General features: G+C 36.6%; 1 protein-coding gene across 1 annotated transcript; it reads right to left on the reverse strand.

Moving 5' to 3' along the window:
• Positions 1-2,735: 2,735 nt before the first annotated feature.
• ceacam1 (CEA cell adhesion molecule 1) lies at positions 2,736-12,349 on the reverse strand. Its single transcript, XM_077209863.1, has 13 exons — positions 12,019-12,349; positions 10,831-11,133; positions 9,577-9,855; positions 9,199-9,462; positions 8,837-9,106; positions 7,394-7,645; positions 6,947-7,222; positions 6,611-6,862; positions 5,540-5,815; positions 5,207-5,455; positions 4,326-4,601; positions 3,553-3,783; positions 2,736-3,433 (listed from the first exon to the last, which is right to left on the reverse strand). The coding sequence occupies exons 1-13, from the start codon at positions 12,062-12,064 to the stop codon at positions 3,345-3,347; spliced, it is 3,063 nt and encodes a 1,020-aa protein (XP_077065978.1). The 5' UTR covers positions 12,065-12,349; the 3' UTR covers positions 2,736-3,344.
• Between the last annotated feature and the right edge of the window lie 3,104 nt (positions 12,350-15,453).

Below are 15,453 nucleotides of genomic sequence, written 5' to 3' on the forward strand. Positions count from 1 at the left end.
AACAAATACTATACCTTTAAAATATTTGTCATATTTTATAAATGTATATGTATTCACTGTATAGTTATATATTTGATACATATATATTTAATACATACATATATATGCATTTAAAAATAAAGAAATATAATTGCGATTTGGTAAGTGCCCTGAAGCTAACATATGCAGCGAAGCTAATGTCTGCTCAACTGAAACAGCTCAGGAAGACGCAGCAGCTAATGGGAACCAGGTGACGGAGATTTCTTAAATGGATCGTGAGCGAGATCGGCCCGTGACTGGCAAGTTCGGGGCTTTATTTTACTGTCAGTGGTTCGGAGCGCTGCTGCTGCTCCACGGTCCTAATCATAGGCCTATATGAGTTGCGTATTTTCATTTCACTTTCATTTTGTTTGCATTCGCTGCTAGGTAACGACTAACGAGTCGATAGATCGCTCATTGCTCAGACGCACATAGCAGGTTGTGATTTGTCTCCGTCTCCATCCCACAGACGTCTACGCGCGCTATTCTTGTCACGGATTTATTGAATTCCCTGCAGTATTTGTGGTGAGCCTTTACTTTAGCTTTACGTTCATGTACATCTATTGTCTTCATAGAAATACTGAATTTCAATTGGTCACACATTAAGTATGAGGAGGGGGGCACTTAAACTGTGGTCACCCTAGGGCACAAAACTATGTTAATCCGGGCATGGTGACAGCGGTGCGTCCAGAAGAACAGATCTATCTTTATCCTTTATTTCAGATAAATTTAACCATAAATGGCGTTCCGTGGCCCGGAGAGATAAATCTGTCGTGCGACGCAATTCTCGAATTGCGTCAGCACTAACTTCCTCACAATCGTCTATATCCCTCAGCAGGTCAGCCTGGTACGCTTGGAGAATCGACATAGTGTGCAAACATGCCGCGGCCTGACCTGCTGCCGAATATGCTTTACCCACCAACAAAGATGTATTTTTTAAAGGTTTGGTGGGTAACGTCGGGGCTTTCAGAGGAGAAGATGAATCGGGGGAAAGATAACTCGCTAGTGTGTCTTCCGCGCGAGGCATAGAAAGATAACCAAAGTGCTCAATACCTTGAATTTTGCTATAATTACTGGTCTGAGGGTTATGTACTCTGAAAGATGCCGGTTTGATCCACGATCTCGACACCTCAGTGTGGAGATCGGGAAAAAACGGGAGTTCCCGAAGAGGAGGTCGTGATCTAGACCTCAGAACTGGATAGCCGCAATATTGGTGCCCCAGCCCGGGAAGGAGAAGCAGCAGAGCGGGCTCCTTCCTGGGCAGAGACACTGGATCCAGCAGGTAAGGGCTGAGAAAGGGCCGGGCCTGTCTCAAGCCCTGCTACTAGATCCATCTACGAACCCCAAGATGAAAGTCAACGCTGAGCCTCAGCAGCAGCGGGACCCGCACCCCGGGGAACGCGAACCGAACCGTCCTCCTCAAAGAACGATCGGCAGGAGCGGAGCGTCTTTATAGATAGACTCATACAATAATCACAATCAGCCCCCTCGAGGACTGACTGGGCATACACCACTCCCAAACAAGCAACACAAAGCTGATGCGTGTCCCCACCCATGATATAGCGAGGGCAGGGAACAACACACTGTCTATAATCTTGCTTGCTCGCCATTTTATGATAGATATATGAATATATATTGGGCTTGACAGACAAAAATAAATAGACAAGGACAGATATACAGAGAGCGCTTGCTGAAGGTACAGAAGCTATCGCGGTCTGATTTCAGGGTTGCTTTATAGTTTCCTGGTCTATGACGTCACCTATGTCGTAGCGGGCTTCCATTGGACTGATTTTACACGTGCTTCACGACGTAATCACGCAGAGCGTTCCCACTGCGTCTCAAACGCAGCTCGAGTTCCCTTGAAAGGGAACTGTCGGTTTCGTAGAGCTTTTAATCGTTCTTTCCTTATTTTACCATAACAGTCGTTTAATGCATATCCTTGCGATTCTGTAGAAAACAGAATTGTTTTGTGGACTTAATTATGTGTTACCAATTAACCAGTAGTAGTGTCTCTCAGTGTGCTTCTTAAAGTGTGATGATGGAAGTTTTGATTCAGAATATATGACATTTTCTATATCAGTATGTACTGTTTTGCCATGACATGTGCAAAAGTATGTATAGTGTAAATTGAAAGAGTCCTGTCATTTTGATTAATGTGGTGTTTTACACAGGAAGAAGAACTGCTCTGGATCAGAACTGTCCCTGTGAGCTGCAACGTCATGCAACCTGTATTCACCCAGACGATTTTGTCTTTTACGTTAAACAGACCAGATCATGACAACACCGGGACAACTTGTAGTAATGTAAATGCTCCTGGATGAGTTTGTCTCATATTTATATCATGATATAATTAAGCATATCACATGAGTAATGAGCGCATTATCACAGAAGTGCTGTTTTTGTCCCAAATAGCACGAGTGCAAATGTGATACTAATTTTATAAAACAGTTCAATAATGTAGAAGTTAATATTGTGATATATTTTAGTTCAATAAATAAAAAGTTAATATTGTGTTATATTTCAGAGAATATTGTCTGGTTTTGCTAAATTTTGTCAATGAGGATATTACCTATAAAGCCAAAGCAGAACTGTTAGCCCACATTGTGTAATTAATAAGTTTTAAAAAAAATGATCGCTTGACAGCCCTATCCATTTTCCTTTCTTTTATTTATACAGAAGCTGAAAGCTTTTTGCCAGGTTGCCAATAAAAAGAGAAGTTTGTTTCAATAATTTGCTTTTATTTAATTCCATAAAGAAAATAACATTTATATAATATATAACATTTCACATTTTTTGATCTTTTAAATAATCACAAAATACATAAATCACACAGTAGGCATATCATTTACCTTTCATAATTGTGAGATATAAGAAACATGAACTTTGAGAAGTAAACAGATTAGGGTAATATTTAATTTGAATAAGTAATTTGCCAGAATTTGGTGCTTTTTCCAGAAAGAGATAATTTATATCATGCTTAATAAAAAGAGCTACAAATCAGAATAATCCTGCATCTGTGAGGTTCAGCTTTAATTAAGAGTAAAGCATATCAAATAGGTGATTCATTAAATTACAGTCCAATTAATGATAACAATAAATGTACCACATATATCAGTTTTAGAAAATAAATATATAGGCAAATAATGCAGTATGGTTCCATTAAAATGTAACCCCCCTTTTTTAGTTGCCAAAAGAGTGTTCCATTAATAAATGCTTATGCCTGGCTTTCAATAATGTTTAAATATGTTTAAATTTATTTGAGCAGTTCAACTAATCTACAAGCCTCATTCAGAAATGCCATGTTCACCCTCACAGTAATATCAGTATTAGAGGCATTGCTCCAGCACAGGGAGCAGCAGAGCGATGAGAGCAGTCAGCAACACACTCGCATGGACGCTGACAGCAGCATTGGGGTCTGTGGTAAAGACAGAGAGAGGATGGTTACTTCAAGAACACAGCGAACAACTTCCTATTTCTGCATATTTGGACAGTTAACCTCTATACTGTTTTGTGTGAATTTGGGCTGAGGCTCACCATTGACGACTTGGCTGGTGTAGACCGTCACATTGGTCAAAGGGTTTTTGGCCACACATGTGTAATTGCTGCCCAGGATATACTTTATGGGAACTTCTATGGTAGATTGATTTCCCACTACTGTGTTGTTTTCGATCCAGTGATACTCAGCAGGTGGCTGAGACAGTGCTTGACATGTCAACTTGGTGGGAATCCCTGGACGAACAATGATCTGCACACTCTGTGGTCCAACTGTTCAGTAAACACAAAGAGGTTTAGTTTGTACAAAAAACAAGTCTTTTAAAGTCAGATTTATATCAAAGTAATTAGTAGCCAAGCACTGAAGGACACCTTCAGACCATCCTGACCCAACCGTTCTCATACAGTTGAGAAATTAACAAATTCGGTGAAGAGCACGCCAAAATGGACGTGAGGCTGTAGCTCCACAGCGATTTGCTGTATTAAAATGAAATATGAGATATGAAAAAATTATATTTTTAGCTTGTAACTTCTGAACAGGGTGACCACAAATCACGAACGACCATTTTGAATTGTGTAGTAAAATGCTATGATTTATGAACACAGTAGCGCATTGTTATGAAACGTGCCGTTATGTCATTGTTTCAAAAAGTTTTGAGACAGTATTCATTGCTGAATACTGAGTAATACTGAGCACAATGATTCCATTTATGCCATAGTAGTTCAAATTCATTTATTTTTGTACTTTTTTGCTTGGCCCCTTAATTGCTGCTTATAGCTATATTTTAAACATGTATGTTTTTTATATTACTTACAGATGACCACAAGACCATATGGTTCACTGACATGCTCTTTCAATGAGTTTGTGGCGATGCACTTATATTGCCCGTCGTCAGCGGTCTTCAAATATTTGAAGGTCACAGTTGTATTATCTCCCGAAAATGTAACTCCGTCTGATTGCTGGAAATTCTGGTTGCCTCGAAGCCACTGGATTTTGTTGTAGTGACCGATCACATCACATTTGAGCTGCAGACTTTGAGAAGCCAGAGGAATGAGACGATCAGGGGTCACTACCACTGAAGTGATGGGCTCTGTAGAGTGTACAGAATATTGTATTAGTCCATCTCATTGTGTTGTAAATAGTGTGATTATGTACCTTCTAGGGTCGCGTTTAACAGTAATCTTCATTGGAATTATCTTCATTTTAATGATTTTTAGTTTGTGGTCTGTATCGAATGTGATGTCATAAAAAATAAATGTACTGCAACATTTTAGCAAGAAATGACTTTCTATTGAACTGTCTCTGTGTTTGTGTATGAAAACTCATCAGCCGGTTCTATTTAGTGAATCAAAAACATACAGTGCAGCCAGACTCCCAGAAAAAATGACTCTCTAAGGATACTTTGTGTGTGTGTGTGTGTGTGTGTGTGTGTGTGTGTGTGTGTGTGTGTGTGTGTGTGTGTGTGTGTGTGTGTGTGTGTGTGTGTGTGTGTGTGTGTGTGTGTGTATATCAAAACATACATGCGACCAGTGTGGTCTGATTTCCAAACTAAATGAGTGGAGAGAATTTATATATTGTGTAAGCAAAATGTGCATAACTTTTGAAATTATATATTTTTTACATATGTAAAAAGGAAAAAAAGAAAAAAACAATTGGGTAAAAAAAAAGATCCTGACAGGACACAAAAAGACCTACCTATTACAGTTAACTGCACTGAGGCGTTGCTGCTGCCTGTGATGTTATTGAAGGCCATGCATGTGTACTGTCCACTATCGTTTAGTGAGAGAGCTGAAGTCACATACACTGGGCCATCTCCCACTTTTGAACTATTGTGGTACCAGATGTATTGACTTTGAGGACGAGAGACCGCGGTACAGTTAAAGGTCACATTGGAACCAATCCCTGCAATGAGTGGGCCTTCGACTTTCTGGTTCCATGGACCATCTGAAAGATGCCATATACATTGAATATTATTCCCATGAACAATGATTCAAATTGACATGTTACAAATATATCTGTGTTACTCACAGTTGACCATCAGGTCATAGGCGTTACTGGTCGAGTTGCTGACAGCGTTACTTGCTTCACACTGATAATGTCCGTCATCATTGAGAGAGAGATTTTGGAACGTCAAGGTGGAATTGTCATTGGACAAAGTGATTCCATTTTCAGGAGAGAGGAACATGCCGTTCTTCATCCACTGAATGTGCTCAACATCTCCACTGGCAGTGCAGGTTAGTGTGAATGACTGGTTGAAGATTGGGTGCTGGCTGCCCGCATTTACAATAACATCACTGACTGGATCTAAAATTTAGACAGAAAGATTTTAGACATATGATATCATATGAATGGATAGTTCACCCCAGAAAAAATGTCATAATTTACTCATCCTCATGTTGTTCCAAACACGTAGAGTATGCATTTCTTTATTCTGTAGAGCATAATTCAAGATATTTTGAAGTAATTCTCCATGTTTTTTGTTGATACACTGAAAGTCAATGTGGTCCAGTGTCGTTTAGAACTCCATTGACTTTCATTGTACAGACTAAAACAGCTGAAACATTCTTCAAAATACCTTCTTTTATTGCTGCAGAGAAGAAAGGAGTCCATACCAGTTTGGACTATGAGAGTAAATTATGGCAGAATTCTCCATTTTTGGTGAACTATCTCTTTTAAGTAATTCTGGACCTTTCCTTATTACCCTATCCACCTTCTTTCTTCTTTTTTTAAAATAAGAGCGTAGCAGTCATTTGTAACTTGAATGTGCAAAGCGGCTTCCAGTTATTTTAGCTGTACAAGTACAGTCTGTAATGCTGCTTGATACCGCAAACTGGTATTTGTTATCTTATTATTTTTTATTTATTATCATAATCATAAACACACTGGCAAATAGTTTTACTGTTTACTGCACTGTTATTCTTCAAGTTATTTACCTAGCAGATAATGAACCAGAAGTCGTGCACATTCATAGAAAATGCTTACTTTAAATTGCAATGTTAAGTTGATAAGAACTCAACAGATGTGCTTACCTGCCTGTTGAACAACATAATTGATAAAGTATTAAAAAAGGATACATTATTTTAAGGCCTAACAACTTACATTTTAAGGTTAACTGCACTGAGGCGTTGCTGCTGCTGCCTGTGATGTTATTGAAGGCCATGCATGTGTACTGTCCACTATCGTTTAGTGAGAGAACTGTAGTCACATACACTGGGCCATCTCCCACTTTTGAACTATTGTGGTACCAGATGTATTGACTTTGAGGACGAGAGACCGCGGTACAGTTAAAGGTCACACTGGAACCAATCCCTGCAATGAGTGGGCCTTCGACTTTCTGGTTCCATGGACCATCTGAAAGATGCCATATACATTGAATATTATTCCCATAAACAATGATTCAAATAGACTTGTTACAAATATATCTGTGTTACTCACAGTTGACCATCAGGTCATAGGCGTTACTGGTCGAGTTGCTGACAGCGTTACTTGCTTCACACTGATAATGTCCGTCATCATTGAGAGAGAGATTTTGGAACGTCAAGATGGAATTATCATTGGACAAAGTGATTCCATTTTCAGGAGAGAGGAACATGCCGTTCTTCATCCACTGAATGTGCTCAACATCTCCACTGGCAGTGCAGGTTAGTGTGAATGACTGGTTGAAGATTGGTTGCTGATCTTCCATATTCACCATAACGTTGGTGACAGGAGCTAAATTAATTTCATACCAAGAAATAAATAAGTAGGCTAAATAAATTATATAAACCACATTTTCAACCATTTCAGATTTTAAAAACAATCAGGCTGTCAAAAATTCTCACACTTTAGAGCAAACACAATTGCTAATTTCAGTTAAGCAAAGTTCTGAATTGAATGACTCACCAAGTACAGTTAACTGCACTGAGGCGTTGCTGCTAATGCCTGTGATGTTATTGAAGGCCATGCAGGTGTACTGTCCGCTATTGTTTTGTCGGAGAGCCGCAGTCACATAAACTGGCTCATCTGCCACTTTTGAGTCACTGAAATACCAGCTGTATTGACTTTGAGGACGAGAGACAGAGGAACAGCTGAAGGTCACGTTGGATCCCACTTTGGCTACATTTGGACCAGAAGCTGTTGTGTTGATTGGGCCATCTAGTAAATACATGAATTGTGTTAACTTTCTGTTTCAAGTTATACTGGTGCACTATTTTTAACATTGTATTACACATAACTATCAATGAAGTACACAAAGATTTGAGCAATTCTTTGAATTCATACAATATTAAGTTTAGAATATTCCCATTTTTTAACGTTGTTGAAAGAAGTTTCTTAATACAATAAAATACAAGAAAACTGTAATATTTAGAAATATTACAATTTAAAAGAACTGTTTCTTATTTTAATATATTTAAAATTGTAATTTATTCAATCTACTTGAAATGAATCAATTAAACTTTAATTGAACTATTTCTGTAATTTGCAAGGCAGAATTTTCTGCATCATTACTCCAGTCTTCAGTGTCACATGATCCTTCAGAAATCATTCTGATATGATGATTTTCTGCTCGAGAAACATTTCTAATTTTTTTTTAATGTACCGTCTAGATACATATGAACTAGATTCAAGCAATAAGCTCAAAGAAGCCGTACCTAACAACCCCCCTTAGCTGTTATAAATTCACTGTAAACTACGGCTTCACTGGGCTTATTGCATTTATAAAACAGTTAATCCATAAAAAATATTTATTTTATTAATCAAAAAACATTGCAGTAATACTGATGTAATGGTCACAGGTGTAGGCTATGTTTGTAGAGTAATTTAGAACGGCTTTGAACGTGGTTCAACCAATCAGAATCAAGGACCGGAAATATACGTTTTATAATATATATATATAATTATATAAATTATACAGCTTTGGTTTAAAATACTATGAATTCAAATCAAATGATTCAACTCGATTAACCTATAAGTTATGTAAATAATGAAGATGTTTGAATTCGTGAAATTGTTTTGTTGGAACTAAATAAATTATTTATAAATAACTATAAATCAAGATCCAACATAAAATAAATTCACAGCTCACTATTATCTAACAGTAAAACGTTTTTATAATTTCACCTAAAAAATGTTAAGATGGAATAAATCTCATAAATGCTGATGTTCAGATGAAAAGCCCAGATTAATAAGAGCATAACCATTTAATAAATGTGTTGCAGTGACATTTAATGACCATTTATTTATGGTCAAAAGAGAAATTTATGGTGGGAAGACATCTTACCCCATCTTAATCTATACAGTATTCATATGAAACATAGATGTTCTGGAAATATCGATCACACTCACAGTTGACCATAAGGTTGTAGGCCTGGCGGATGTTGCTGACAGCATTACTAGCGACACACTGGTACAGTCCGTCATGGCTAAGAGCAAGATTTTTAAAGCTCAAGGTTGAGTTGCCATTGAAAAAAGTGATCGTATTGTCGGCGTACAGGTCCATGTCGTTCTTCATCCACTGAATGGAGTCCACTGGCCCCACAACATTACAGCTTAGATTAAAAGGCATGTGTTCTATTGGAGAGCCTGATGGATTCACGGCCACTGCTGATATTGGGTCTAAATAAACAAAGAACAATGTATTGGTGATAAAAAGATCACAAGATCAAGCATAAGAAATGTAGACAACCATTTTTCGAGAGTGTTCTCACCAACTATACGAATAGTTTTTGACACTTCAGCAGATCTGAGCGTGATTTCATTTTGGGCAACGCAGGTGTACAGTCCCGTTCCGTTCTCAGTAGTGTCTGTAAGATTATAACTCGAACTAAAGACATTCAGAGGTTTGCCGTTGTACATCCAGTAGAGAGAAGCTGTTGGTTTGGACTCAACAGAGCATGACAGAGAAATGGGCAAACCAGAAGCGAATGTCATGTTGTCTGGCGAGGCTGTGATTCTCAGGTTACTAGGCCCATCTAAACACACAAAACCAATTCAGATTGAACTTTTGAAACATGTTATTGTGAACTGCCCTATCTATGCCCTTTGAAGAAATATGTAGTGACATCTTTGTGCTGTTATATACTCACAGCTTATAGTGAGATTCATTTGAATACTCTCTCCCATGCTGATGTCGTTTACCACAATACACTTGAAGGGACCTTCGTCGTACCGCGTCACACCACTGATTATGAGATTTTGTCCATTGTTGCTGAGCTGAACTCTTCCTCCCGCTGTCACTGCAGCGCTGCCGTTCTGCCATGAAAACCTCAGTGATGTGCCGCTCGCGTTGCATGTGAACATCACGGTGTCGTTAAACTCCACCAGGTTTGTCTTGCTTACATCAGCAGTAACTTTACTGACAGGTTCTACAAGTTACCAGAAAATGTTTTAGTACAAGAGTTTCTGCAAGCTCAAAGCATGCATAGGCTACCTATTATCTCCCAGTGTATAGTAGACCTTAACTTTTCCCATCATCAATACATTCCTTTATCTGCATCCCCTCCACAAAATCATAGTTTAGCGTATAAGTATAAGGACTTATTCATTGCAGAGTACATGTAAACCATTGCTGTTGTCAGACATCATGCTGTTATCTTAGCTTACAGGTTCATGTTGTATAGGCTAATGTTATAAACAAGTTTTTTCTTGTATTCAGCATGAAGTAACCACATGGCAAATATTAGGCGTTATCATTTTTAGCAGGGAGTGTAAGTGTTTGTAAGTGCGTAAGCAGCTAAAAGTAAGTTGAACTGTGTGAAATGTTTGTTTTGAAAACACCCTCATAAAAAGGTGTGTAGCAAATTATTTTTAGATGTGGTAATTCTGGTAAAATAGCCAAATAATTACTTGACTACTGTAGTTTTTTATTTTATTTTCTTTTTTCTGTCTTTGTTTTGGTTTACAATGGTTTTATATATTATTCCATCATGAATATTTATGTAAAATTTCACAGTGTCCATTAAACTGATGTTTTGAATGTTTAACGGATCTGTAGTCACATTGATGGAACAGTCTATAAAACTGTGGACAGATTATCAGGCCAATAAAATATATTGTTTTGTTTTTTGTTTTGTTTTTGCATAGAATTTAACAAACAGCTGATACATGAAATCTTCTTATTTCTATCAAATAAAAAAATGTGCTTTATTTGGTAATATCTAAATTATTTGTTTTTATTCAAGATAAAAAATATCATTTAACTTGCCTAAAAACAAGTTATTTTTTTACTGTGTAGGCAGCTGATACAATAAAAATGTCTTAGCATATATTAATTGAATACAAGTTCTGTGACTATCTTATTTTTACAGTGTGTAGGGTAAGAGGGTCTTTATTCAACTTACCCTGAACATCTAATGTAATCTCTGCTTTGGTCTTGCTTGGACTCAAGGCCTCCAATACATACACGCCAGAGCTATTCAGAGTTACTGACGATAAGGTGAGCTGATATGTAGTGATGTTTAAATCGATTCCAGCTTGGTGGCTACTACCCGGGTAAATTTCTTGTAAGACCCATATGAACAATGTACCAGTCCTAAACACCCAGCTCCCAACATTAATGTTGATGGGGTCACTCAAACGTATGGTGACATTGCTCCCGACGGCCACAGGGTTTTGTGATGGAACCAGGGTCACTGCACAAAGACCTAGGAGAGGCAGGAGAGCCAGTCAGTATCATTTAAAGTAAACATATAAAGTAAGAACACATTCATATAAAGTAAGAACATATTCAACTCTCATTGTATTCTAATGGAAATAAGTCTACTGATTTACATGTAGCCTTTGCATATTCGTTGCTTTTTTCCATAGTTGTGGTTTTCATATTTAGTATGTTCTAGCTTGTAGAAATAAAAAGGACACATAGGCACTATAGTGTACTAATTAACAGCATGTATTTAATATGTAATTATTATGTGGATCACCCTCTAATTAAGCATTGCTATTGCTTATAATTAATTTTCTGTTTATGTGTAATCTGGGCACTTTATTCTAATACTTTATTCTGACATTTTGGTGATAATGTCACTGTATCCACAAATTTCTTCAAATATACAAATATATATGTCTTGTAATACTAATTACAGTCAGAAGAACCTGAGAAAAGTTGAATATTCACCACTGTACATTATAACAGTCTTTCACACTTGCAATAAGGTTTTATTTTTTTAACATTAGTTAACTACATTAGTAAACATCAACTAAGATTAATAAATGCACTAGAAGTATGTTTTGTTGTTAGTTCTTGTTAAGCTCAGCATTTACTAATATATTTAAGATTGAAAGTAATAAAAGTTAATGCACTGTGAGCAAACACGAACATAAACATGAAATCCAACTTTAACAAAGGTTAATAAATGCTGCAAGAACATTTGAAAAACCTTTGAAAGTTAACTGTTCTGTCAAACACAATGTTTGGTCATTTTGTAAAACTGGTACATTTACAGTAACAAATGATCTCCTTTCTGCATTGTTGTTCATAAAAAAAAGAAATTAGAACTCAATTGAAAATGAAAATACAATTGAATAAATACCTGGAATACAGATTAAGGTGAGGAAGAAGAAGAATTGATGTCCCATTTTCGAAATCCTAACTAGAAAATACTTGACTTCTTCCACAGACTTCAGATGGAGCAATCACCATTATACTTTCATTCTGCCAATATTTACCTTGTTATATCAATGACTAGGTTCTCCAATGAGAAAGCATGTGACAAAGAGCTACACCCCTTGTCATCATCACACACATTCACTTTGAGTGACGGTGTTTGTTGTGGTTGACTGTAATCTGGAATCAGACTGCTGGTACCCAGCTGACATTCAAGTCACACATCGAAGGTCAAGCTATATGTATTTAAATATTTCCTGGTGTGGAAGGAAAAGATTTGTGGTTATTCAAAATTGTGGACTATCAACACTAAGAGTTGATATTAACACGGTTTGCTGTTTTCATTCACACGTCACTCCTGGTTTCAAGTTCTGAGTATTTACTGTATGTTTTCATAATATATTAAACTTTTATCTTTATTTATTTTATCGAACACAGGTTTGATGTCATTGAATAGCTATGTTTAACATTACTTATTTTGTTTGCATTCAAAAAGATTACTTCAGACTGACATGAGTTTGTGTGGAGAAAAACAGTGAAAAATCATGAATCACTGTTTGTTTTGCGATTATTTAAACTTGATAGAGGCTTTTCAGCTGACTTTCAAGTTCACACCCAAGAATGATTCTCATGCAGTTTAATAAGAATACAACTTTAATAAGGATTAATAAGACACTTTAATAAGAATACAACTTTTATGAAATTTAGTCATAAACATAATAACACAGGACATGCAAATCATAAGTACTGGTGTAAAATATCCATTCATTGTCTTGTCCTTGGGTGGGATGGAAGCGTAAGTCTATGCCAGCGTCTTGGGACGTAGGCAGGGAAACCCCTGGAGAGATGGACAGTCCATCACAGGAATGACATACATTCATACCTTCACTCACATCTAAGGACATTTTACAGTCTCCACTTCTCCTAACCTTCATGTCTTTGAATTGTGGGTTAAACCAGAGCAAACCCACATTAACACGAGGAGAACACGTGAAAAAAACACCACATAGAAAGATCTTCTGTCTCAGTTAGGTCTCAAACCAGGGACCCTCTTGATGTGAGGGGACACTACTCTATAAGTGCGATCCTATTAATCGTCAATATGTCTTTGGAAATACCATCAATAGACAACTCATATTTATTTCAAATCATATTTATATGTAAATATACACCCAGGGGGAAATACTGCACATCGCTTGTTTATAGTACATATTTAACATAGCCTGTAGGAATAAGACAGGGTAAGGTGTTCCCCAAGCAAGATGACCTTCATTTTTTCTCTTGACCATAGAAGTCAAACAATCTCAATTCAGTCATCACTTATGATGAATGGCTACGCTATAACTTCTGAATATCAACATTTATTCAGTCAAAACAATTTGGAGGTTAACTGATCAATTTTATCTCTGGAAAATAGTGATCTATGAGATTGTATTTTTTTTAATACAAGTTTTTAAAAAGAAATTGTGGACACATTAATGTTTATATTAATGTGATGTCTAATAATAATGTTTATATTAATAGAATTATTTAAAAATGTACGTTTTTATTGTGAAGTGAAAAGCTAAAATTAGACCTTTGTGTAAGATTTAGACTTGCCCAATGACAGACTGCCCAAAGACTTGCCCATGATAGGGGGATATCTTACACCAGTAGTGATGAACTTACAGTAGCTATATCTAAATATATTACAATTTAAAAGTACATGCACAATGTTCTTAAGGGTGGCATCTTCCCCCATCTTACACTACTTCAGATTTTAGCAGCACAATCTCAGAAAGAAGTACGTTTATGGGGTACTACAGCTTGTTGCTCGCGCCATGCTCTCCAAAGAACACCTCTATTTATACCTCTAAAGTGTGCATCGGCACTTTATTACATTTATTCATTTATCTGACTTACAATTGCTATATATGTCAGAGGTCTCACACCTCTGGAGCAAATATGGGTTAAGCGTCTTGCTCAGGGACACATTGGTGGATCCGAACCCGAGTCTCTCACACCACAGGCATGTGTCTTATCCACTGCGCCATCACCACCCCAGTACATTAAACCATTTTTTCTGATTTTAGGCATAAACCCCACAGATTTGAGTTTATGTAGTAGAATTTTTTTGTTGAAGAATGAAATATTTTCTTTAAAAGAGTAGTTGTAAAAGTGTTTAAGGAATAAGAACTGGTTCTCGGTTCCCAAACTGCTACCGTTTCCAATGTAAAAAGATAATCTATTTAAATATCTGTGTCACAGTGCTTTTGTTCAAAATTCCTTTTGTCTGCAACCCCTCCTGCTACTCACCTTGAGCAAACAGATCTGAGTTTCTCTTGTACAGTATGTGCTCATTTATGTTCTTGTGTTTTGTCTTGTTTTCATTTCAGTAAACCACGGTTAAAATGAGAATCAGAGACTCAGCTACAAATATTGACATAAGTGACTGATATATTTGCATGGTAATAAAAATATAGACAGTGAAAATTAGGCAGTCATACAGGTTTTAAACGACATGATGATAAAGTTATGATGACAGTATTTAAATTTTTGGGTGAACTATTCTTTTAAAGTCTTCAAAGCCGGTTTCTAATAAATAAATGAATCTGTAAACCTTCTCACAGATAATCAGTAGGAATAAATAGTATGGATGCTGCACCCTTATTGTGTGGGAACCACAAAGTCAGTAAACAAAGTCAGTAAAATGATATCCAAAGAGGGACAATTCTATCTTCAATGAGAGATCAAAGAACAAATAATTACAAAGCCTGTTTTTTATTTATTTATTTATTTTAGCTGGGTTGGACCAGCCTTACCTTTAATGCTGTAATGCACAACATTGTCCGGAAATATTTGTCTAGTTACGTTTGTATTTATATCGCAAGACATCATCTTAGACAAAGGCACCTGTTGATTCTATTTATCTGTATCGTAGCCTATAGGAGAGACATGGGCTGCGTTTCCCAAAAGCATCGTAAGCCTAAGAAGATCGTAAAAACGATCGTACGAATGATCTTAATATTATGGTCTATTTCCCAAAAGCATCGTAACTTAAGTAGCACTTGAAAATCATCGTAGATCTACGAGTGCTCTGGAGTAATCGTAAATTCCCAAGTGCCTCGTAAGAAGACAGTGTTATGAGGTCACCTGCAGGACATCCGGCAGATTACACATTTAACTTTATTCAAGTGCAATGTGATTATAATATAATGTTTTGAGTGTACTTAATAGTACACTTTATTACTCGTTTTTTGTTTAAATGATTATATAAATAAAATAATTAAAAAGGGCAGAAAAAAACAACAAAAAATAAATAATTTAATCTAATAGTTTTAATCTAAATTAAATGAATGAACAAAAAAAAGTGTAATATGCT

This window comes from Siphateles boraxobius, unplaced genomic scaffold, assembly GCF_051911475.1.
Source record: "Siphateles boraxobius isolate OS27281-9 unplaced genomic scaffold, OSU_SipBor_1 12, whole genome shotgun sequence".
In the NCBI taxonomy this organism is placed as follows: domain Eukaryota; kingdom Metazoa; phylum Chordata; class Actinopteri; order Cypriniformes; family Leuciscidae; genus Siphateles; species Siphateles boraxobius.

Excerpts from the sequence above, each read along its gene's own strand:
- ceacam1 (XM_077209863.1), bottom strand. The coding sequence starts at position 12,064 with ATGGGACATCAATTCTTCTTCTTCCTCACCTTAATCTGTATTCCAG. Across the intron at positions 9,856-10,830 it reads GATTACATTAGATGTTCAGG|AACCTGTCAGTAAAGTTACT; the intron begins GTAAGTTGAATA and ends GGTAACTTGTAG. Across the intron at positions 6,863-6,946 it reads CTATGACCTGATGGTCAACT|ATGGTCCATGGAACCAGAAA; the intron begins GTGAGTAACACA and ends GGCATCTTTCAG.